At 45.8% G+C, this 24,239-nt stretch overlaps 2 protein-coding genes and 1 long non-coding RNA gene across 3 annotated transcripts in view; all 3 read right to left on the bottom strand.

Annotated features, from left to right (window-relative positions):
- Positions 1-504: 504 nt before the first annotated feature.
- Positions 505-10,679, bottom strand: LOC146423379 (retinoblastoma-binding protein 5). Its single transcript, XM_085044830.1, has 11 exons — positions 10,542-10,679; positions 9,735-9,760; positions 9,438-9,610; positions 8,372-8,512; positions 7,206-7,368; positions 6,129-6,238; positions 5,904-6,023; positions 4,992-5,145; positions 4,824-4,895; positions 2,812-2,929; positions 505-624 (listed from the first exon to the last, which is right to left on the bottom strand). The coding sequence occupies exons 1-11, from the start codon at positions 10,558-10,560 to the stop codon at positions 551-553; spliced, it is 1,170 nt and encodes a 389-aa protein (XP_084900956.1). The 5' UTR covers positions 10,561-10,679; the 3' UTR covers positions 505-550.
- A 1,510-nt stretch (positions 10,680-12,189) lies between these two features.
- Positions 12,190-12,657, bottom strand: LOC146423378 (uncharacterized). Its single transcript, XR_014847564.1, has 2 exons — positions 12,584-12,657; positions 12,190-12,520 (listed from the first exon to the last, which is right to left on the bottom strand). It is a non-coding gene; the product is annotated as an uncharacterized LOC146423378 (long non-coding RNA).
- Positions 12,658-13,739: 1,082 nt separating this feature from the next.
- LOC146423377 (dual serine/threonine and tyrosine protein kinase-like) overlaps positions 13,740-24,239 on the bottom strand; it is a 28,947-nt gene continuing 18,447 nt past the window's right edge. The window contains exons 8-13 of the mRNA XM_085044828.1: positions 23,585-23,741; positions 22,574-22,706; positions 21,284-21,397; positions 19,591-19,705; positions 18,047-18,181; positions 13,740-14,699 (exon numbers count right to left, since the gene is read on the bottom strand). Of these exons, the coding sequence (XP_084900954.1) occupies positions 14,512-14,699; positions 18,047-18,181; positions 19,591-19,705; positions 21,284-21,397; positions 22,574-22,706; positions 23,585-23,741 (842 nt within the window). The 3' untranslated portion in view covers positions 13,740-14,511. The remainder of the gene's footprint in view (positions 14,700-18,046; positions 18,182-19,590; positions 19,706-21,283; positions 21,398-22,573; positions 22,707-23,584; positions 23,742-24,239) is intronic.

Genomic DNA, 24,239 nt, shown 5'->3' with positions numbered 1-24,239 from the left:
AGCGAATGACGGGTTTTGTAAAGGGAATGTTGTGGCTTATATAGGGAATGTTGGGTTTTATATAGGGAATGTGCTTTGCAAAGGGAGTGATGTGGTTTATACAGGGAATATTGGTTTTCATGTAGGGAATGTTGTGTTTTCTAAAGAGAAATGCTGTGTTTTCTAAAGAGAATATTCTGTTTTTCATAGGGAATGTTCTGTCTTATGTAGAGAATATTGTGTTTCATAAAGGGAATACTGGGTTTTATATAGGGAATGGTGTGTTTTCTAAAGGGAATGTGTTTTATAAAGAGAATATTCTGTTTTACAAAGGGAATGTTATCTTTTATATAGGCAACTATATATATTTTATATCAGGGATGTTGTGTTTTCTAAAGGGATTATCAATGAGGTGTTTGGCATTAATGCATTAATTAAAGGGATTATTCATGAGGTGTTTGGGATCAATTAAAGGGCTAATTAAGGTGCCAATAAAAGGCTAATTAAGGTGTCATGAAAGGCTAATTAAGGTGCCAATAAAAGGCTAATTAAGGTGTCATGAAAGGCTCTGTCACCTGCTGCAGAAGGCAGCGATGGGATCCACACTGGTCACATCCACCTCCTCATCCTCAGCAGCATCAGCGCCTGGAAATCAGGGAAAAATGGGAATTTAGGGTGGGAGAGACAGGAGCAAAGGGCTTGGGGCAGGAAAACCAGCTGGGGTGTTTGCTGCTGAATTCAAGCTGAAAATAACCTGGAATATCTCATATTAAAGCACAAAACAAACCTGAAATAGCTCCTATTAAAGCAGAAAACAAACCTGAAATATCTCCTATTAAAGGAGAAAACAAACCTAAAATATCTCCTATTAAAGCAGAAAACAAACCTGAAATATTTCCTATTAAAGCAGAAAAAATTCTAAAGTATTTCCTACTAAAGCAGAAAACAAATCTAAATAATTCTTTATTAAAGCACAAAAAAGTCTAAAATATTTCCTACTAATGCACTCAACAAACCTAAAATATTCCCTATAAAAGCAGAAAACAAACCTGAAATATTTCCTACTAAAGCACAAAACAAACCAAAAATATTTTCTATAAAAGCAGAAAATAAATCTAAGATATTTCCTATTAAAGCAGAAAACAAACCTAAAATGTTCCCTATTAAAGCAGAAAAAACCCTAAAGCATTTCCTATTAAAGCAGAAAACAAACCTAAAATATTTCCCTATTAAAGCAGAAAACAAATATAAAATATTCCCTATTAAAGCAGAAAACAAATATAAAATATTTCCTACTAAAGCAGAAAACAAATCTAAATTATTCTTTATTAAAGCACAAAAAAAGTCTAAAATATTTCCTACTAATGCACTCAACAAACCTAAAATATTTCCTATAAAAGCAGAAAACAAACCTGAAATATTTCCTACTAAAGCACAAAACAAACCAAAAATATTTTCTATAAAAGCAGAAAATAAATCTAAGATATTCCCTATTAAAGCCAAAAAAATCCTAAAGTATTTTCTGTTAAAGAAAACAAAACCCAAGTATTTCCTACTAAAGCAGAAAACAAATCTAAATTATTTCCTATTAAAGCAGAAAACAAACATAAAGTATTTCCTGTTAAAGCAAAAAACAAATCTAAAATATTTCCTATTAAAGCACAAAGCAAATCTAAAGTATTTCCCATTAAAGCAGAAAATAAATCTAAAATATTTCCTATTAAAGCAGAGAAAACAAACCTAATATATTCCCTATTAAAGCAGAAAAAACCTAAAGCATTTCCTATTAAAGAAGAAAACAAATCTAAACTATTCCCTACTAAAGCAAAAAACAAATCTAAAATATTTCCTAATGCAAAGCACAAAACAAATCTAAATTATTCCTTATTAAAGCACAAAAAGTCTAAATATCTCCTACTAAAGCACAAAAAAACCTAAAATAATTAATATTAAAGCACAAAACAAATCTAAAATATTTCCTATTAAAGTAGAAAAAACTAAAATAATTCCAGAATTAAGGTAGGGAGAAGATTTCAAATCTCCCAAATATTTTGGTTTTTCCACTAATCCAGTTCTCAATCTGCTCAAATTCATTCCTAAAATCGCCAAAATCAATTAATTAAATTATGAAAAGTGCTTTAACAGAAACATTAAAAGCTGCTAATGAGAAGAGCTGGAATAATCCTAATTTCCACTACAGTTTCGCTCATTCACGAATTTTTTCCAGGATTTTTTTCCCACAATTTTTTTTCCAGGATTTTTTTCCAGGATTTTTATTTTCCCATTTTTTTCCCAGGATTTTTTCCCACAATTTTTTTCCCAGGGTTTTTTTTCCCCACGATTTTTTCGAGTTTTTTTTCCCACAACTTTTTTTCCAGGATTTTTTCCCCCACAATTTTTTCCCCGACTTTTTTCCAGGATTTTTTTCCCACAATTTTCCACTATTTTTTCCCACGATTTTTTTCCAGGATTTTTATTTTCCCACTTTTTTTTTTTTCCCAGGATTTTTATTTCCCCACAACTTTTTTCAGGATTTTTTTTCCCCACAATTTTTTCCCATGATTTTTTTCCATTATTTTTTTCCACTATCTTTTTCCACAATTTTTTTTCCAGGTTTTTTTTCTTCCACTATTTTTTTTTCCAGGATTTTTTTTTCCAGGATTTTTTTCCACAATTTTTTTTCCACATTTTTTTTCCACATTTTTTTTCCACTATTTTTTTTCCAGGATTTTTTTTTCCCCACGATTTTTTCCCATGATTTTCTGGCACCACCAAGTGGCCACAATTCCCTCGGATCCCTCGGAATCCCCTGGGAATATTCAGGAATCCTACCTGTCTGCTCTGGCTCACTCTTATCCTCATCCTCGATGTCAAATTCTGATTCCCTCTCCTCATATTCCACATTTTCATCCAGCTCCTTGAAATCAGGGGCGAAAGCACTCCAGTTTTCCTACAAAAATCAAAATAAAAATCAAAAAAATCAAAATAAAAATCAAAAAAATCAAAATAAAAATCAAAAAAATAAAAATAAATTTTTTTTCCTAAAAAGAAATCAAAATAAAAATTCCATTTAATTGAATTCCTCGGATTCCTGCAATGCCAAACGCCCTGGAGGGATTTAAAATGTTGTGGATGTGGCATTTGGGGACAAGGGGACAGTGGTGGGAATGGTTGGGTTGATGGTCTAGAGGGTTTTTTCCGACCTGAATTATTAAAATTCGTTAAAATTCCATAAAAGCACTGAAAATCCAGCAGAATTCCATAAACGACACTCAAATCCCATATATAACACTTTCCGCTATCCCAGACTGCTCCAATCTGGCCTCAGACACTCCCAGGGATCCAGGAGCAGCCAAAATTTTCTGGGAATTCTATCCCAGCTCCTCCCCACCTTCACAGGGAGGAATTTATCCCCAAAATCCCATTTAAAGCATCACATGGAATCCTGGGGTGGTTTGGGTTGGAAGGGAATTTAAAGCTCATCCCATTCCACAGGCAAGGACAATTTTCACCATCCCAGGATGCTCCAACCTGGCCTCAGACAATCCCAGGGATCCGGGAGCAGCCAGAATTTTCTGGGAATTCCATCCCTTCATAGGGAGGAATTCATTCCCAAAATCCCATCTAAACCAGCAGATGGAGTCCTAGGGTGGTTTGGGTTGGAAGGGAATTTAAATGCCATCCCATTCCATGGCCAGAGAGGGATCCCATCACCATCCCAGGCTGCTCCAACCTGGCCTCAGACACTCCCAGGGATCCAGGGGCAGCCAAAATTTTCTGGGAATTCTATCCCAGCTCCTTCCCACCCTGACAGGGAGGAATTCATTCCCAAAATCCCATCTAAAGCAGCAGATGGAATCCTGAGATGGTTTGGGTTGGAAGGGAATTTAAAGCTCATCCCATTCCATAGGCAAGGACAATTTTCACCATCCCAGGATGTTCCAATCTGGCCTTGGACAATCCCAGGGATCCAGGAGCAGCCAAAATTTTCTGGGAATTCTATCCCAGCTCCTCCCCACCCTCACAGGGAAGAATTGATTCCCAAAATCCCATCCAAACAACCAGATGGAACTCTGGGATGGTCTGGGTTGGAAGGGAACTTCAATCCCATCCCATTCCATGGGCAAGGACACTTTTCATTATCCCAGGTTGCTCCAACCTGACCTTAAGACACTTCCAGGGATTGGACAGGGAAGGAATTTATTCCCAAAATCCCATCTAAACCAGCATATGGAACTCTGGGACGGTTTGGGTTGGAAGGGAACTTCAATCCCATCCCATTCCATGAGCAGGGAGGGATCCCATCACCATCCCAGGCTGCTCCAACCTGGCCTGGGACATTCCCAGGGATCCAGGAGCAGCCAAAATTTTCTGGGAATTCTATCCCAGCTCCTTCCCACCTTCACAGGGAAGGATTCATTCCCAAAATCCCATCTAAACCAGCAGATGGAATCCTGGGATGGTTTGGGTTGGAAGGGAATTTAAAGCTCATCCCATTCCACAGGCAAGGACACTTTTCATTACCCCAGGTTGCTCCAACCTGGCCTTGGACACTTCCAGGGATTGGGCAACCATGGATTTTCTGGGAATTCCATCCCAGCTCCTCCCTACCCTGACAGGGAAGGATTCATTCCCAAAATCCCATCTAAACCAGCACACAGAATCCTGGGATGGTTTGCGTTGGAAGGGAATTTAAAGCTCATCCCATTCCATAGGCAAGGACAATTTTCACCATCCCAGGCTGCTCCAGCCTGGCCTGGCACACTCCCAGGGATGCAGGGGCAGCCCAAATCCCTCTGGAATTAGCCCCATTCCCAAGGGATGATCCCAAATCTCCCACTCACCACTTGGTTCTGAGCCCATATGGACACAACCCCGCTGGAGATGGAGGCGATGATGGGCCGCACCGGATGCCACTGGATTCAATCAAAAAAATCCAATTACTAATTAGCAAACCCAATTAGGACATCTCAACCTTCCAACCCTTCAAGGAATAGGAAAATCTTCCTCACAGCCACGTCCAGCAGGAGCTCCCCGCGGGTTCCGTGGAGGATTTTCACCAAATTGCCGATGCTCTTCTCCCAGATGTAGAGGGCGTGCTGCCGGGCCGACCCCGCCACGATGTACTCCCCGTCCCCCGAGAAACAGCACTTCTTCCAGGGGGTCCTGCAATGGGAATTTTGGGAATTCCAGGGGTGAGGGGTGGGGTTGAGGGTTGGGGTGGGGTTTTGGGTGTTTCCCGGCTTCAGGGGTTTTTGAAGTGGGGGTTTTTGGAGGTGTTTGGGGTAAATTCGGAATGGAAATTTGTGTTCTTAGTGTGGAATGTGCTGGGGATGGATGTGGGATGGAATGTGAGGTGGGGGAATATCCTGGGTGGAAAAGGACCCCAAAAGGTCACTGATCCAACCCCAGGCACTGCACAGACCCCGAAAATTCCCAACTGCATCCCTGAGAGTGTTGTCCAACCATCCCACAGCCTTTGGGGTTGTGGATTCCCTGGGGAGCCTTTCCCAGTGCCTGAGCAACCCGGGAAAAGAGCAGCCATCCTTGTGCCATCCCTGTTCCCTGATCCTACAGACATCCCTGTGCCTCTCCTTGTTCCTCAGATCCTACAGACATCCCTGTGCCTGTCCCTGTGCCCCAAATCCTAGAGCCATCCCTGTCCCTCACCTGTTGACCAGATCCTATAGCTATCCCTGTGCCCAATCCCATATCCCTGCCCCAACCCAATCCCTGTCCCCAACCCCATGTCCCTATCCCCAACCCCATATCCCAACCCCATCCCTGTCCCCACCTGTTGACCAGATCCTGCAGTTTCTGCATGGGCTCAGGCTCCCCATCCCTTTTCCCCAACCCCAATCCCTGTCTCCAACCCCAATCCCTGTCCCCAACCCCATACCCAGCCCCATATCCCTTTTCCCCACCTGTTGACCAGATCCTGCAGTTTCTGCATGGGCTCAGGCTCCCCATCCCTGCCGCACGTCAGGATTTCCCTCCCGTCGTACACCCTGATGATCCTGTCTGCCGTGTTGATCAGGAAGCAGCTGGGGGAAAACCACATAAAACCTTAAAAAAACCCAGGAATTCTGTCCCACAAAAGATTTATGGGGTTTTGCAGAGCATGGTGATGATCCCAAAGAGGCACTGACCTCCCCTTGCGGGCGAACTCGATGGATTTGATGGCCGTGGTGTTGCTGGTGCCTGTGGTCACTCTGAAGGAAGCAACAAGATCCTGAGTGTCTGTTTTTAGGACCAGGATCTGCAGATTGAGCAGACAAAGAACGGTCAGTGGGGTCATTGTCACTCAACTCCCTGCTGGTGGCTCTCAGGGAGCTCAGAAAGATCCCAAAAATGGGGTGAAGGTAACAGAAATGCTGGGAGATGATCCCAAAAATGGGCAGGGAAAAGAAACACAGGGAAAAGATCCCCAAAATGGGGCAAAGATAACAGAAATGCTGGAAAGAGATCCCAAAACTGGGGCAAAGACAAGAGAAATGCTGGGACAAGATCCCAAAAATGTGTTGTCCCAAAGACAACATGAACACTGGGAAAAGATCCCAAAAATGGGGCAAAGACAAGAGAAATGCTGGGAAAAGATCCCAAAAATGGGGCAAAGAACAGAAATGCAGGGAAAAGATCCCAAAAATGGGGCAAAGAACAGAAACACTGGGAGAAGATCCCAAAAATGTGTTGTCCCAAAAACAAAGAAACAGTGGGAAAAGATGCCAAAAATGGGGCAAAGACAAGAGAAATGCTGAGAAAAGATCCCAAAAATGTGTTGTCCCAAAGACAACATGAACAACGGGAAAAGATCCCAAAAATAGGGAAAAGAACAGAAACACCGGGAAAAGATCCCAAAAATGGGGTAAAGAAAACAGGAACGCTGGGAGAAGATCCCAAAAATGTGTTGTCCCAAAGACAAAGAAACAGTGGGAAAAGATCCCAGAAATGGGTGAAAGACAAGAAGAATGCTGGGAGAAGATCCCAAAAATGGGTCAACCACAACAGGAACTCAAAGGCCTAAGTCAGACAGCAATCCCAGGATCACTGAGGCTGGAAAATCCCTCCAGGATCATCAAGCTGTGCTCAATCCCCACCCTGAGCACCGAGGAATTCCTCAGACACCTCCAGCAGTGGAGACTCCAAACCTCCCTGGGCAGTTCCCAAGCCTGACCACCCTTTCCAAGAGGAAATTCCAGGAGGAAATTCCCAGCTGGAAGGCTCACCTTTCCCTTGGCGTTGCCGGTGTAGATGTATTCCCCTCTCCTGTCGAAGGAAGCCACCACGTTGAGGTCAGAATCGTCATCCACAGGCAGCACCACGTGCTTGGAGTCTGACAGGGTGAGCATCACTGGGGCTGACTTCATGGGACACACCAGCACCCTGTTCCTGCAGGGAGAGGGGGGAAGGTGGGAATTCTTACCATGGAAAAGGATTGCTGCATTTAGAGGAAAAAAGGCATTGATCTGGATTGGGGAATGTGGAGTATCTGGATTTTTGTTGCTTTATTTTTGGTACTTAAACAGCAAAATGATGTTAAGTTTGGTTCTAGTTTGATTTCTTGTCCAAGTCTGTGCAGTGATTTTAAACCCAAGGAGACATTCCCACACACATCTCCAAGAGTTTCCTCCTGTCCCAATCCTTCCACAGGTGTTCCTCCTCCTGTTCACCTCCCACAAAAAACCCAAACCCAGTCCTCCCACAACAAACCCAAACCCAATCCTCCCACACCAAACCCAAACACAAAACCCAATCCTCCCACACCAAACCCAAATCTCCCAAACCCAATCCTCCCACACCAAACCCAAACCCAAACCTCCTACACCAAACCCAAACCCAAAACCCAAACCTCCCACACCAAACCCAAACCTCCTACACCAAACCCAAACCTCTCACACCAAACCCAAACCCAATCCTCCACACAACAAACCCAAACCCAAACCCAAACCCAAACCCAATCCTCCCACACCAAACCCAAACCTCCTACACCAAACCCAAACCCAAAACCCAAACCTCCCACACCAAACCCAAACCTCCTACACCAAACCCAAACCTCTCACACCAAACCCAAACCCAATCCTCCACACAACAAACCCAAACCCAAACCCAAACCCAATCCTCCACACAACAAACCCAAACCCAAACCCAAACCCAATCCTCCCACACCAAACCCAAAACCCAAACCCAAACCCAAACCCAATCCTCCCACACCAAACCCAAAACCCAAACCCAAACCCAATCCTCCCACACCAAACCCGACAAACCCACACCAAACCCAACCCCAAAACAACTCCCCAAAACCCACAATTCCACTCAAAAAACACCACAAAACCCCAACAACCATCAGCTCCACCCCGCTGGGAGCATCCCAGTGCTCTCCCAGAGCACTCACTGGTCCCGGGGGTGGTACTGGACTTTGAGGATGGGCGAGGGGAAGCGGAACCGCTGGTCACAGTCTCCGGACAGCACGTCCCACTGGGACACGATGTTGTCGGTGGAGGCACTGACCAGCTTGTGGCCATCCCGGCTCCAGCTGCAGCACACAGAGGGAACTCCTGTTAGGGTTGTTCCTGGGAGGTGGCAGAGGCAGCCAAGGGGAAATGGGATCAGAGGGAAATGGGGTAGTGAGGGGCAGGGAGGGAGGGTGAGGGGAAAATGTAATTCCTGATGAAAAGTAGGGAGTTGTGGATGGTTTAGGGTGAGAAGGACCTAAAATCCCATCCCATTCCATAGGCAAAGACATCTTCCACTATCCCAGGGTGCTCCAGCCTGGCCTTGGACACCTCCAGGGATCCAGGGGCACCACAGCTCCTCTGGGAATTCCATCCCAGCCCTGCCCACCCTCCCAGGGAAGAATTCCTTCCCAATATCCCATTTATCCCAGGCAGCACGGAGCCATTCCCCCTCATCCTGTCACTCCACCCCTCATCCCAAATCCCTCTCCAGCTCCCCTGCAGCCCTTTAAGCAATGCAAGAACCCAAACATTCCCTGGATGCTCCTTCCTCCTTGCACCCCAAACTCTCCCTGGCAGAAAGGACAAACCCAGCCCTTCTCTCTCCCCCTGGGATGAATCCCAGTGCTATTCCATGACCATTCCGTGACCATCCCATGACCATTTCCATGACCATTCCAGAGCCATTACATGACCATCCCATGACCATTCCGTGACCATTCCATGACCATTTCCAGACCATCCCATGACCATTCCACAACTACTCCATGACCATGCCATGACCATCCCGTGACCATTCCATGACCATCCCATTACCATCACATGACTATTCCAGCGCCATTCTAGAGCTCTTCCATGACCATCCCATGACCATCCTACGCCCATCCCATGACCATTCCATTACCATTCCATGACCACTCCAGTGCCATTCTAGAGCCATCCCATGCCCATCCCATGCCCATCCCATGCCCATTCCCAGACCACCCCACGCCCTGCCCCGCTCACCACAGGGAGCACACGGGGTGGATGTGAGCGCTGATGATCTTGGCGATGCCGCGGGTGAGGAAATCCCAGATGACGATCCTGCCGTCGTTGCAGCCCACGGCGAGCAGAGTGCCCCAGCGGTTGAAGGTGCACGTCAGCGCCATGCTGATGCAGTCCAGCGTCCCGTCGGCCTCCTGCGGGGACAGCGCGGTGCCCCGGCCCGGTCAGAGCGGCCGGTGAAGCTGCCCGCAGCCCCGCCGAGCCGGGGGGCACCGGGGGCGGTACCGGGGGTGGTACCGGGGCGGGGAGAGCGGTTACCTCGGGGTAGTTCTGGCCGAAGGACTCTGCGGAGGAAGGGGAGAGCAGCGGCTGAGCGAGCGAGGTGGCTCCGCCGAGGCTCCGCTAACACCGGCCTGGGTCTCTTTACCCGGTCCCAGTCCCGGTCCAGCCCCGCCGCTCCCGGAGCTCTCCGGCTCAGCCAGCTTTCCATTCCCATTCCCGATCCCGCCGCTCCCGGAGCCTCCCGGCTCAGCCAGCCCCATTCCCGGCCCCGCCCCGGTTCCACCCCCGGTCCTGTCCCGGTCCTGTCGCCCCCCGGTCCCGGCTCATTCTGCATTCCCATTCCCATTCCCAGCCCCGTCACTCCCTGATCCCGTGGCTCCTCCCGCTCCCATCCCATCCCATCCCATCCCATCCCATCCCATCCCATCCCGCTCCTGTTCGCACCGAGCAGCTCCCCGTTCACCGCCCCACCGCCCCGCGCTCCGCTTCCCTCCCCATCCCATCCCATTATCCCATCCCATCCCATCCCCGTTCCCGGTCTCGCAGCCCGCCGTTCCCATCGCGCTCCCATTCCCGTTCCTATCCCATTCCCGTTCGCACCGAGCAGCTCCCGGTCCATCCCACCACCGCCCCGCGCTCCCATTCCCACTCCCGGTCCCGCAGCCCGCCGCTCCCATCCCGTTCCCGTTCGCACCGAGCAGCTCCAGGCTCACCGCGCCGCCGTCCCGCCCCCGCCGCCCCGCGCTCCCAGCTCCTCCCCATTCCCGCTCCCATTCCCATTCCCGGTCCCATTCCCATCCCCACCCCACTCCCAACCCGCTCCCGCTCCCTCCCCGCTCGCACCGAGCAGCTCCAGGTTCATCTCGCCGCCGCTCCCGCTCCCTCAGCTCCCTCCGCTCCCGTCGCCAAGGACCCCCGAGGGCCCTGCCCGGCCCGGCGCCTCGCCCTCCGCCTGCCGAACGGCCGCTCCCTCCCTCCGCCCCCGCAGCGGCTCCCGGCGCCTCCCGGCCCGGCTCAGCCCGTCCCGCCCTGCGGTGAGGCGCGGCTGGCTCCGGTGCGGCGGCAGGGCGGGGATGGCTGCGCGGAGCGGCGGCGCGGAGCAGGCAGCGCGGCGGGCAGCCCCGGAGCGGCGCGCGGAAAGGGCCGGGCGGGTCGCGCTGCCGAGCGCGAGGGTTCCGGAGCGGCGGGCGGCCGACAGGGGGCGCTAGGGAACCAGCGATGGTAATTATTATAATAATTAAAATAATTAATTAAAACAGAAGGGGGAAGGTGGGACCGTGCGGGTATCGCGCTGTCTCGTTCACACTCTTGAATTCCTGATATTTTCCCCGTCCTGGCTCTGCTGCCCCAGCCGAGACCATGGAAAGTACTGGGAGCAGGTTGAGTTTGGAGCAGATCAATGACAGAATCCCAGAATGGTTTGATGGAAGAGACGCTGAAATCATCCCGTTCCAGGACAGAGACACCTCCCGCTGTCCCTCTGCTCCCAGCTGGCCGGGGACACTGCCAGGGAGCCAGGGGACAGCGATGGAGAGAGCAGGAGTTGGTCCTGGAAATGTCTGGCTGCTTTTGGGAAAAAAGGAATAGGATAGAAATAAAGTAGAATAGAATGGAATAGAATGGAATAGAATGGCAATAAAGTAGAATAGAATAGAATGGAATGGAATGGAATGGAATAGAATAGAATAGAATAGAATAGAATAGAATAGAATAGAATAGAATAGAATAGAATAGAATAGAATAGAAATAAAGCAGAATGGAATTAAAGTCAAAGAATAGAAATAAAGTAGAATAGAGTAGAATAGAATAGAAATAAAGTAGAATAGAATAGAGTAGAGTAGAGCAGAGTAGAGTAGAATAGAATAAAAATAAAGTAGAATAGGGTAGAATACAATAGAAATAGAAATAAAGTAGAATAGAATTGAAATAGAAATTAAATAGAATAGAATAGAAAAAGTAAAATAGAATAGAATAGACTAGAAATAAAGTAGAATAGAGTAGAATAGAAATAGAAATTAAGCAGAATAGAATAGAAATAAAGTAGAATAGAATAGGAAAAGAATAGTTCTTTGGGTGTTTATTGAAGGTAAAATTGGGGTCCAGGAAGGCAGGGGCTCCTCTTCTCTCCCCATTCCCAAATTCTGCAGCCAGGCTGGGATGAGAGCTCAGCTCAGCTCACTGAGTTTGGCACCACTTTGGACTGAAAAATTCTGGAATTTTTCCATGAAATGATGATTCCTTCCTTCCCCTGCTCCAACCACGTGGAAAACCCTGAATTTAGGGATAAAAAGGGAAGAATCTCCCACCACAAGCTCAGGCCCAGGAGGAGCTGCAAAATTTGGGAAAACCTGCAGATTCCCACATTCCAGCTGCCAAAATTCCCCCCCAAAAAATCCCAGAGGAACTCCAGAAAATCCCAACCAAAACCAAAAAAAGGGATTGGGGGAGAGTTTGGGATGGTGAGACAGGAAAAGCTGTGGAGCTGCAGAGGTTTCAGGTTTATTCAGACTTTTATTATTTACACAAACTCCCTCCAGCCATTCCCAGGGACTGCGCTGGACTCTCCCGGTTTTCCAGAGGATTTTCCAGAGGATTTTCCAGAGGATTTTCCAGAGGATTTCCCCCCTCCCCAGGCAGGTTAATACTGTTAGTGGAGTCCTGGGGTGGGAAAACTGGGATTGGGCTTTGGAGGAGTGTGTGGGAGTTCTTGGCACGAGCAGCTGGAGCTGGGCAGGAGAGAGGATGGATCCCAAAAATCCACTCAGGGAATTCCAGGAAAACCACTCTGGGAATTCCAGGAAAGGATGGATCCAGAAAAAGCACTCTGGGAATTCCAGGAGAGGTTGGATCCATGAAAAAAACCACACTGGAATGCCACACAAAACCACTCTGGGAATCCCAGGAGAGAGGATGGATCCCAAAAATCCACTCTGGGAATTCCAGGAAAGGATGGATCCATAAAAAACCACTTTGAGAATTCCAGGAGAGAGGATGAATCCACAAAATCCACTCTGGGAATTCCAGGAGTAGTTGGATCCCAAAAAACCACTCTGGGAATTCTACAAGAGGATAGATCCCAAAAAAACATTCTGGGAATTCCAGGAGAGAGGATGGATCCAGAAAAACCACTCTGGGAATTCCAGGAGAGAGGATAGATCCCAAAAAACCACTCTGGGAATTCCAGGAATGGCTGGATCCATAAAAAACCATTCTGGGAATTCCAGAAGCAGTTGGATCCCAAAAAAACCACTCTGGGAATTCCAGGAAAGGATGGATCCATAAAAAACCATTCTGGGAATTCCAGGAAAGGTTGGATCTGCACAAATCCACTCTTGGAATTCCAGGAAACATTGGATCCATTAAAAAAACCACTCTGGGAGGCCAGGCGAAGTTGGATCCATAAAATGGAATTCCAGGAGAGGTTGGATCCATAAAAAACCACTCTGGGAATGCCAGGAAAGGTTGGATCCACAAACAGCCACCTGGAAATGCCAGCAAATATCCACTCTGGAGTGCCAAAAAGGGGCTGGATCCATAAAAACCACTCTGGGAATTCCAGGAGGGGATGGATCCATAAAAAAACCACTCTGGAAATTCCAGGAGAATTCCAGATCCATCCCAATCCCACCAGGAATGCCAGCACATCCCACACAATGCCCACAGGGAATTAAACCAAAAAAAAAAAAGCTTTTTTTTTTTTTTTGTTTGTTTTTTTTTCTTTCCTCTCCATAAAAAGCTCCTGAAATCCATTTATTGCACAAAGAAAGGAGAAGATTCCCACGCAAACCCATCCTGCCAGGGAATTCCACATTCCTGCTTTTCCTGGGAATCCCAGGAATCCCTGCCCATGCCCTGGAGAACTCCCAACTCCTCACGGAGTCACCAAGCTGCAATTCCTGCTCCAGATAAACTGGGAATTCCAGGAACAGCCTTGCCCACTCCTCCCCTATCCCCATTTTTTTTTTTTTTTTTTGATTCTTTTTCCATCCAAATTCCAGCCCTGGAGTGAAACTGAGCAGGAGAAGGAAGGATGTTTTCCCCCCTCCTCCAACTTAAAAAAAAAAAAAGCTGGAAAAACCTCATTTTTAAAAAAAAATCTTCCCATCCAGACTTAGCCCAATTTAAAACTGTCCTGAGCTCCCCGTTCATTCCGAGCCCCAAATACCAATTTTTTTTTAAAAAAAAAGGAATTTTTGGCACTTTCCCCCACGGAAAAAAAAATAATAATAATAATTGCAAGGAGATTTTTTTTGGTGCTACAAATATGGAAGCAAGGGCAGGTTTTTCCAGCCATTCCAAGGAATCTCAGGGAGCCAAATAATTGGGGAAAAAAGGGAAAAAAGGTGGGATTAGGGATTCAATAGCTTATCCAAGTGGGGTTTTCCGAGTCCCCAGAGTAAAACAAGAAAGCTTTGCTCCTGTCCATGTAAACATTTCCAGTGCTTGGAAAACTCCTGGGAGCTTCCCAACACTTCCTATCCTAAAAACTTCTGTGCCTTTTCCTTCCTCTCCAAGCGCTCTGGAATTAGTGCCAATGGCTGAGGGATTCGGGATGGTTATCCCAAAATTACCGGGAAGGGATTTTGGTTTTTTTTTTTTTTCCCCTGTCCCTCTTTGGGGTGGCATCGCCAAAATTCCCGTTTTAATCGGGATTTTCCATGCCTTCCCCTCGTGTTTCCATCGGGATAAAGGGGTGGGATGGAGTTATCACCTCGCCAAGCCCCCCTTCAGCTCCTTCCCTGGAGGAGTCTGGAATTCCCCCCGCGGCCATTCCCGGATTTTATTTCCTTTTCCCCTCCGCGATTCCAGGGATTCAGGTGGAATCATCCAGGCCTTTGTTGGGATGCTCGGAGGGAGCTCTGCAGAGCCTGTCCATGATTCCCTGCAGCATGGGCTGCACGATGCCCAGCAGAGGTCTCTGGGAGGAATCTCCATCCCAGCAGGCTTCCATCAGCTGCCAGCACTCCTCGTCGAACACCGCCAGCCGCTCGGGGCGCACGCCTGGGAGAAACGGGGATTGGGGTGGGTTTTGGGAATTCAGAATCCAGGGAATGCTCCAAAGAGGAAGAGAATAGGATAGGTATTTCCCAGATATAATAGGTATTTCCCAGGATCTCAAGGAATGCCCCTGTCTGGTGCTCAAATCCCAGGGAATGCCCTGTCTGGTGTTCCCAGGATCCAAGGAATGCCCCTGCCTGGTGCTCAAATTCAAGGAATGCCCCTGCCTGGTGCTCAAATTCAAGGAATGCCCCTGCCTGGTGCTCTTAGGAATTCCAGGAGAGATAAAAAAACCACTCTGGGAATGCCAGGAGAGATTGGATCCATCTCTCTGAAATCCAAGGAAAGCCCTGCCTGGTGCTCAAATCCAAAAAATGGCCCTGACTGATTCTCAAATCCCAGGAATGCCCTGCCTGGTGCAATCCCTGGATGTTGAGATCAAGCACAGCTTGGCCTCGACAATCCCAAAACCATTTCCCAACCTCAGCCATTCAGTGATTTCCATTTCCACTTCCCCTTCCCAAACTAACACCAGATTCCCCATCCATCCATCCTTCCCCCCAATCCCAGCCCATCCCAGTACCTCTCCTGGAAAGCCCTGCCTGGCGCACAAATCCCAGAAATGCCCTGCCTGGTGCTCCTGGGAACTCCAGAGAGGTTGGATCCATAAAAAACCACTCTGGGAATTCCAGGAGAGATTGGATCCATCTCTCTGAAATCCAAGGAAAGCCCTGCCTGGTATGTTGGGAATCAATCCCTGGATGTTGGGATTGTGCACATCTTGGCCTCAACAATCCCAAAAACATTTCCCAACCTCAGCCATTCTAGGATTTCCCCTTCCCCTTCCCAAACTAACACCAGATTCCCCATCCATCCAGCCTTCCCCCAATCCCAGCCCATCCCAGTACCTCTCCTGACATTTTGAATGCCCTGCCTGGTGCTCCTGGGAATTCCAGGAGAGCTTGGATCCATAAAAAACCACTCTGGGAATGCCAGGAGAGGTTGGATCCATCTCTCTCAAATCCAAGGAAAGCCCTGCCTGGATCTCAAATCCAAGGAAAGCTCTGCCTGGTGTTCCCAGGATCCAAGGAATTCCCTGCCTGGTGCAATCCCTGGATGCTGGGATCGAGCACAGCTTGGCCTTTATAATCCCAAAATATTTCCCAACCTCAGCCATTCCAGGATTTTCCCTTCCAATTCCCAAACTAACACCAGATTCCCCACCCACCCATCCTTCCCCAATCCCAGCCCATCCCAGCACCTCTCCTGGAAAGCCCTGCCTGGTACTCAAATCCCAGGAATTCCCTGCCTGGTGCTCCTGGGAACTCCAGAGAGATTGGATCCATAAAAAACCACTCTGGGAATTCCAGGAGAGATTGGATCCATCTCTCTGAAATCCCAAGAAAGCCCTGCCTGGTATGTTGGGAATCACTCCCTGGATGCTGAGATCGAGTACATCTTGGCCTCAACAATCCCAAAACCATTTCCCAATCTCAGCCATTCTGTGATTTCCCCTTCCCCTTCCTATTCCCAAACTAACACCAGATTCCCCACCCATCCATCCTTCCCCCAATCCCACCCAGCCCAGTACCTCTCCTGGCGTTCAGAAAGCCCTGCCTGCTGCTCCTGGGAATTCTAGGAGAGATTGGATCCATAAAAAACCACTCTGGGAATTCCAGGGGAGATTGGATCCATCTCTCTGAAATCCAAGGAATTCCCTGCCTGGTGCTCAAATCCAAGGAAAGCCCTGTCTTGGTGTTCCCAGGATCCAAGGAATTCCCTGCCTGGTGCTCAAATTCAGGAAAGCTCTGCCTGGTGCTCCTGGGAATTCCAGGAGAGGTTGGATCCATCTCTCTGAAATCCAAGGAAAGCCCTGCCTGGTGCTATCCCTGGATTTTAGGATTGTGCACAGCTTGGCCTCAACAATCCCAAAATATTTCCCAACCTCAGCCATTCTAGGATTTCCACTTCCCATTCCCAAACTAACACCAGATTCCCCACTCACCCATCCTTTCCCAAATCCCAGCCCATCCCAGTACCTCTCCTGGAAAGCCCTGCCTGGTGCTCAAATCCCAGAAATGCCCTGCCTGGTGCTCCTGGGAACTCCAGAGAGGTTGGATCCATAAAAAACCACTCTGGGAATTCCAGGAGGGATTGGATCCATCTCTCTGAAATCCAAGGAAAGCCCTGCCTGGTGCTGAAATCCCTGGATGATGAGATCAGGCACAGCTTGGCCTCGATGATCCCAAAAATATTTCCCAACCTCAGCCACTCTGTGATTTCCATTTCCACTTCCCATTCCCAAACTAACACCAGATTCCCCATCCATCCATTCTTCCCCCAATCCCAGCCCATCCCAGTACCTCTCCTGACGTTCAGAATGCCCTGCCTGGTGCTCAAATCCCAGAAATGCCCTGCCTGCTGCTCCTGGGAACTCCAGAGAGGTTGGATCCATAAAAAACCATTCTGGGAATTCCAGCAGAGGTTGGATCCATCTCTCTGAAATCCAAGGAAAGCCCTGCCTGGATCTCAAATCCAAGGAAAGCTCTGCCTGGTGTTCCCAGGATCCAAGGAATTCCCTGCCTGGTGCTCAAATTCAGGAAAGCTCTGCCTGGTGCTCCTGGGAATTCCAGGAGAGGTTGGATCCATCTCTCTGAAATCCAAGGAAAGCCCTGCCTGGTGCAATCCCTGGATTTTAGGATTGTGCACAGCTTGGCCTCAACAATCCCAAAACCATTTCCCAACCTCAGCCATTCTGTGATTTCCCCTTCCCAAACTAACACCAGATTCCCCATCCACCCATCCTTCCCCCAATCCCACCCAGCCCAGTACCTCTCCTGGCGTTCAGAAAGCCCTGCCTGCTGCTCCTGGGAATTCCAGGAGAGATTGGATCCATAAAAAACCACTCTGGGAATGCCAGGAGAGATTGGATCCATCTCTCTGAAACCCAAGGAAAGCCCTGCCTGGTGCTCCCAGGAACCAAGGAATTCCCTGGCTGGTGCTGAAATTCCAGGAAAGCTCTGCCTGGTGCTCCTGGGAATTCCAGGAGAGGTTGGATCCATAAAAAACCATTCTGGGAATGCCAGGAGAGATTGGATCCATCTCTCTGAAATCCAAGGAAAGCCCTGCCTGGATCTCAAATCCAAGGAAAGCTCTGCCTGGTGTTCCCAGGATCCAAGGAATTCCCTGCCTGGTGCAATCCCTGGATGCTGGGATCGAGCACAGCTTGGCCTTTATAATCCCAAAATATTTCCCAACCTCAGCCATTCCAGGATTTTCCCTTCCAATTCCCAAACTAACACCAGATTCCCCACCCACCCATCCCTCCCCAATCCCACCCATCCCAGTACCTCTCCTGACGTTGTTCCACAGGTGATCTTTGCTCGCACACCTCTCGAAGGCCTCAGGTAACTTCACGTGCCCCGAGCAGAGGTACCAGAACAGGATCCCAAAGGCATAAACATCCACGGAATTGTCGTATTTTCCTGGGAAAAACCATGTGGGATCAGCAGGGAGAACAGCACTGGGAGCTGGGCAGGATGGGGAGGAATTGCAGTGCTGGTTTGCCCCAAATTTAGATTTAATTTCGTAGCTGGGAAAGGATTTTAGTGCTGCTTTGCCTCAAATTTAGATTTCATTCCACAGCATTTTAAAATTTCTGTGCTGCTTTGCCTCAAATTTAGATTTCATTCCACAGCATTTTAAAATTTCTGTGCTGCTTTGCCTCAAATTTAGATTTCATTCCACAGCATTTTAAAATTTCTGTGCTGCTTTGCCTCAAATTTAGATTTCATTCCACAGCATTTTAAAATTTCTGTGCTGCTTTGCCTCAAATTTAGATTTCATTCCACAGCATTTTAAAATTTCTGTGCTGCTTTGCCTCAAATTTAGATTTCATTCCACAGCATTTTAAAATTTCTGTGCTGCTTTGCCTCAAATTTAGATTTCATTCCACAGCATTTTAAAATTTCTGTGCTGCTTTGCCTCAAATTTAGATTTCATTCCACAGCATTTTAAAATTTCTGTGCTGCTTTGCCTCAAATTTAGATTTAATTCCACAGCATTTTAAAATTTCTGTGCTGCTTTGCCTCAAATTTAGATTTAATTCCACAGCATTTCAAAATTTCTGTGCAGCTTAAATTTATAAATTCTTGGAATTTGGGAAAGCTTAACTTCAATCCCAATTCTTGCTGCATTCCTGAGCTGCACAGAAATTTTGAAATGGGGAAAATGAAAATAAAAGAAGAGGAAAATGAAAATAAAAGGGGGAAATATGAAAATAAAGGAAGGGGAAAATGAAAATAAAGGAAGGGGGAAATATGAAAAATAAAAGAAGGGAAAAATAAAATAAAATAAAATACAAGAACAATAAAATACGGGGAAAAATAAAATAAAATACGGGGAAAAATGAAATAAAATAAAATACAGGGAAAAGTAAAATAAAATACAGGGAATAAATAAAATAAAATACGGGGAAAAGTAAAATAAAATATGGGAAAAATAAAATAAAAATAGGGGAAAAAGTAAAATAAAATATGGGAAAAAATAAAATAAAATACGGGGAAAACCAAAATAAAATAGGAGGAAAAATAAAAGGAAAAATAAAATAAAATAGAATATGGGGAAAATGAAATAAAATACATGTGAAAAATAAATAAAATAGGCGGGAAAATAAAAAAAATACAGGAAAAATAAAATAAAATACAGGAAGATAAAAGTAAAATGTGGGGAAAACCAAAATAAAATACAGGAAAAATAAAATAAAATGTGGGGAAAACCAAAATAAAATGCAGGAAAAAATAAAATACAGGAAAAAATGCCCAGCATGGACTGCAAGCAGGGAATTTTCTGGGGTTAAAAGATGAATTCCAAGGAGAATTCAGGAGGCTCCTACCTGTGAAGAGCTCAGGAGCCATGTGGATTGGGGTTCCCACGATGCTCCCCGACATCATCGCCTCGGGTTTGCAGAACCCCAAATCTGTGATTTTCCCTCTGTTCTTCTTGTCCAGCTGGGGAGGAAACACAGCCAGGCAGGTGAGAACTGCATTTCTGCCACAAAAATCTCAATTTTTTGATATTAATTCACACCAGGAGGGTTGGGAATCTTATTTGAAATCAGATTTCCTGGCTGAAATCTGATTTTTCCCCTTCATTTCAGGGAAGCAGAATTGGAAATCTGCTTGGGTTAACACCAACACAGCCCAAAAATCCCACCTGGAGAAGGTTTTTCCTTCACTCACACCTTGTTTTTCCCACTAATATTATTTTGGGGTGGATCAGAGGATGGGATTTTCCTTACCAGGACGTTTTTGAGTTTGATATCTCTGTGCACCAAGCCCTGGGATTGACATCAAATCCCACCTGGAGAAGGATTTTCCTTCACTCACAGCTTGTTTTTCCCACTAAAAACATTTTGGGGTGGATCAGAGGATGGGATTTTCCTCACCAGGACATTTTTGAGTTTGATGTCTCTGTGCACCAACTGTGCAACCTCCCTGGGATTGACATCAGAACAACTCAAAAATCCCACCTGGAGAAGGTTACCTTGTTTTTCCCAGTAAAAACATTTTGGGATGGATCAGAGAAGGGATTTTCCTCACCAGGACGTTTTTGAGTTTGATATCTCTGTGCACCAACCCCTGGCTGTGCAATTTCCCTGGGACTGACATCAAAACAACTCAAAAATCCCACCTGGAGAAGGTTTTTCCCTCATTCACAGCTTGTTTTTCCCACTAGAATAGTTTTGGGGTGGATCAGAGGATGGGATTTTCCTCACCAGGACGTTTTTGAGTTTGATGTCTCTGTGCACCAAGACCTGGGATTGACATCAAATCCCACCTGGAGAAGGATTTTCCTTCACTCACAGCTTGTTTTTCCCATTAAAAACATTTTGGGATGGATCAGAGGATGGGATTTTCCTCACCAGGACATTTTTGAGTTTGATATCTCTGTGCACCAACTGTGCAACCTCCCTGGGATTGGCATCAGAACAACTCAAAAATCCCACCTGGAGGAGGTTTTTCCCTCATTCACAGCTTGTTTTTCCCACTGAATAGTTTTGGGATGGATCAGAGGAAGGGATTTTCCTTACCAGGACATTTTTGAGTTTGATATCTCTGTGCACAAACCCCTGGCTCTGCAATTTCCCTGGGACTGACATCAAAAAAACCCAAAAATCCCACCTGGAGAAGGTTTTTCCTCCACTCACACCTTGTTTTTCCCACTAATATTATTTTGGGGTGGATCAGAGGATGGGATTTTCCTTACCAGGACGTTTTTGAGTTTGATATCTCTGTGCACCAAGCCCTGGCTGTGCAACCTGCCTGGGCTGACATCAGAACAACTCAAAAATCCCACCTGGAGAAGGTTTTTCCTTCACTCACACCTTGTTTTTCCTACTAAAAACGTTTTGAGATGAGGCAGAGGATGGGATTTTCCTTACCAGGACATTTTTGAGTTTGATGTCTCTGTGCAACCTCCCTGGGATTGACATCAAATCCCACCTGGAGAAGGTTTTTCCTTCACTCACAGCTTGTTTTTCCCACTAGAATTGTTTTGGGGTGGATCAGAGAAGGGGTTTTCCTTACCAGGACGTTTTTGAGTTTGATGTCTCTGTGCACCAAGCCCTGGCTGTGCAGATAGCGAATTCCCTCCACCACATCCAAGGCAATCTGCAGTCGTGGCTCCAATTCCAGCCCAGCCTGAGGGGGATAAAAATCAATTTATTTATTGCTAAAAGTGACTTTGGTTTGCTCTTCTTGGCCAAAATCACTGAGAATGCAGAGATTCTGGTTTGTTTTATAGATTGATGGGGATTTTTTTGTATTAGAGAATCAGGTTTGGGTTGGAAGGGAAAATAAAGTTCATCTTGTTCCACCCTGTGTTGGGGAGGACACTTTTCCAGCTGTTTTCCCCTGGATCAACCTGGTTTCAGGCAAACAGCTGGAAAACAGCTGGAAAACAGCTAATAAATTGATGGAAAATAGATAGAGGTATAGAACAGATACAGAATAGATGGAAATATAAAATAGATATGGAATAGATAGAAATAGAAAATAGATATGGAATAGATGGAAATAGAAAATAGATATGGAATAGATAGAGATATAAAACAGATATGGAATAGAGATATAAAATAGATATAAAATAGATATAAAATAGATAAAAAATAGAGATATAGAATAGAGATATGAAATACAGGTATAAAATAGATATAGAATAGATAGAGATATAAAACAGATATAAAATAGATAGATATAGAATAGAGATATAAAATAGATAGAGATACAGAATAGAGATATAAAATAGATAAAAAATAGACAGAGATACAGAATAGAGATATAAAACAGAGATATAGAATAGAGATATAAAATAGATAGAAAATAGATATAAATATATATAAATAGATATAATAGAAATAGATATAAATAGATATAGATAGATATAAATAGATATAATAGAAATAGATATAAATAGATATAGATAGATATAAATAGATATAATAGAAATAGATATAAAATAGATAGAGATATTAAATAGATAGAGATATAGAACAGATAGAGATATTAAATAGACAGAGATATACAACAGACAGAGATATTAAATAGATACAGAACAGACAGAGATATTAAATAGATACAGAACAGACAGAGATATTAAATAGATACAGAACAGACAGAGATATTAAATAGCTAGAGAACAGACAGAGATATTAAATAGCTAGAGAACAGACATAGATATTAAATAGCTAGAGAACAGACATAGATATTAAATAGCTAGAGAACAGACATAAACTAGATTACATAAAAGAGCTAAACCAGAGCTAGCTAAACCCCCAGAGCTAGCCCAAGCCCAGCTCCCACAGCCCAGCAGGGCACCTTCAGTCCCGTGTAGAGGTCCCTGTGCAGCCTCTCCATGATGAGCAGCACGGCAATGCTGGATCCTCCCCCATAGCCATAGTCAATCACTGAGCCATGCAGGTGCACCAGCCTCTCGTGGGACTGCAGGGACCTGGGAAAAGGAAAAATTGGGAATTTTTATCCCCTGGCATCCCACATTTTCTCTCCCCTGTATTTATTTCCTGTATATTTTTATTCCCGTGTTTTTTTCTTCCCCCATTTTTTCCCCTCCAGTATTTCTTTTTCTTGCCATATTATTCCCCCCCCCCACATTTTTTTCCTCCCCGTTTTCCCCTCCAAACTTCTCCCCCACATTTTCCCCTCCAAATTTCTCCCCCATGTATTTTTCCCCACCATATTTTGCCCCCCATATTTTTTCTCCCCCATATATTTTCCCCATATTTTTTTCTTCCCATTATCTTTTTCTTCCCCGTATTTCCTCCAAATTTCTCCCCCACGTTTCCTCCCAAATTTCTCCCCATATTTTTCCCCATATATTTTTTCCCACTATTTCTCCCAGTTTTTTCCCTCTATTTTTCCCCCTATTTTCCCCATTTTCCCCCATTTTTTCCCCATATTTTTCCCATATTTTCCCCATTTTTCCCCATTTTTTTCCCCATTTTTCCCCATTTTTCCCAATATTTTCCCATTTTTCCCATTTTTCCCCATATTTTCCCCATTACACCATATTTTCCCATTTCTCCCCATATTTTTCCATTTTCCCTGTATTTTCCCCATTTTTTCCCATTTTCCATTCCCAGATTTCCCCATTTCTCCCCTATACTTTTCCCCACTTTCTCCCCCATAGTTTTCCATTTTTCCCCCATATTTTTTTTTCCTTTTCCCATATTTCCCTCCAAATTTCTCCCCATTTTTCCCCCATATTTTCCCCATCCTTTTTCCCCATATTTTCCCTCACCTCCTCCCTCCAGGCGCACCCAGGTGATTTTTTTGGCTCAGGAAACCCCCTGCTCCCAACCCCACACCCACCTCATGTAGTGGAACTCCAGCGCCAGGTCGTTCCAGTGCTTCTCGTCGGGCGGCACGACGGACTTGAGGGCGCAGGGGAAATGTCCCCCCCAGGTGTCACACAGGTACACCACCCCGTACTGCCCCCGGCCCAGCTCCCGGCCCAGCTTGGGCTTCCCTGCAAGCACAGAATCCTGGGAATTAGCCCCAAAAATGGGGTGGGCACAGGGAGGATGGCGGGCTGGCGGAGGGTGGAGAGAGGATGGGAAGGGTGATGGTTTGTTGGTGAGAATGGGGAGGTAGGGTAGTGAAGGGAGAGGGGAAGAGAGAAAATAGAGAGAGAGATAGAGAGAGAGATAGAAAATAGATCGAGAGATAGATAGAAAATAGATAGAGATAGATAGAAAATAGATAGAGATAGATAGAAAATAGATAGAGAGATAGAAAATAGATAGAGAGATAGAAAATAGATAGAGAGATAGAAAATAGAGAGATAGAAAGAAAATAGAGAGATAGAAAGAAAATAGAGAGATAGAAAGAAAATAGAGAGATAGAAAGATAGAAAGAAAATAGAGAGATAGATAGATAGATAATAGATAGATAGAGAGATAGATAGAGAGATAGATAGAAGATAGAGAGATAGAAAATAGAGAGATAGATAGAAAATAGAGAGAGA

Source organism: Lichenostomus cassidix, unplaced genomic scaffold, assembly GCF_008360975.1.
Source record: "Lichenostomus cassidix isolate B80296 unplaced genomic scaffold, HeHo_3.0 HiC_scaffold_549, whole genome shotgun sequence".
Lineage (NCBI taxonomy): Eukaryota > Metazoa > Chordata > Aves > Passeriformes > Meliphagidae > Lichenostomus > Lichenostomus cassidix.
Note: the sequence above shows the minus strand (reverse complement) of the source record. Positions and strands in the feature narration are given on the sequence as shown.

Excerpts from the sequence above, each read along its gene's own strand:
- LOC146423379 (XM_085044830.1), bottom strand. Across the intron at positions 8,513-9,437 it reads CACCCCGTGTGCTCCCTGTG|CTGGAGCCGGGATGGCCACA; the intron begins GTGAGCGGGGCA and ends TGTGTGCTGCAG. Across the intron at positions 4,896-4,991 it reads AGCTCCTGCTGGACGTGGCT|TGGCATCCGGTGCGGCCCAT; the intron begins GTGAGGAAGATT and ends GATTGAATCCAG.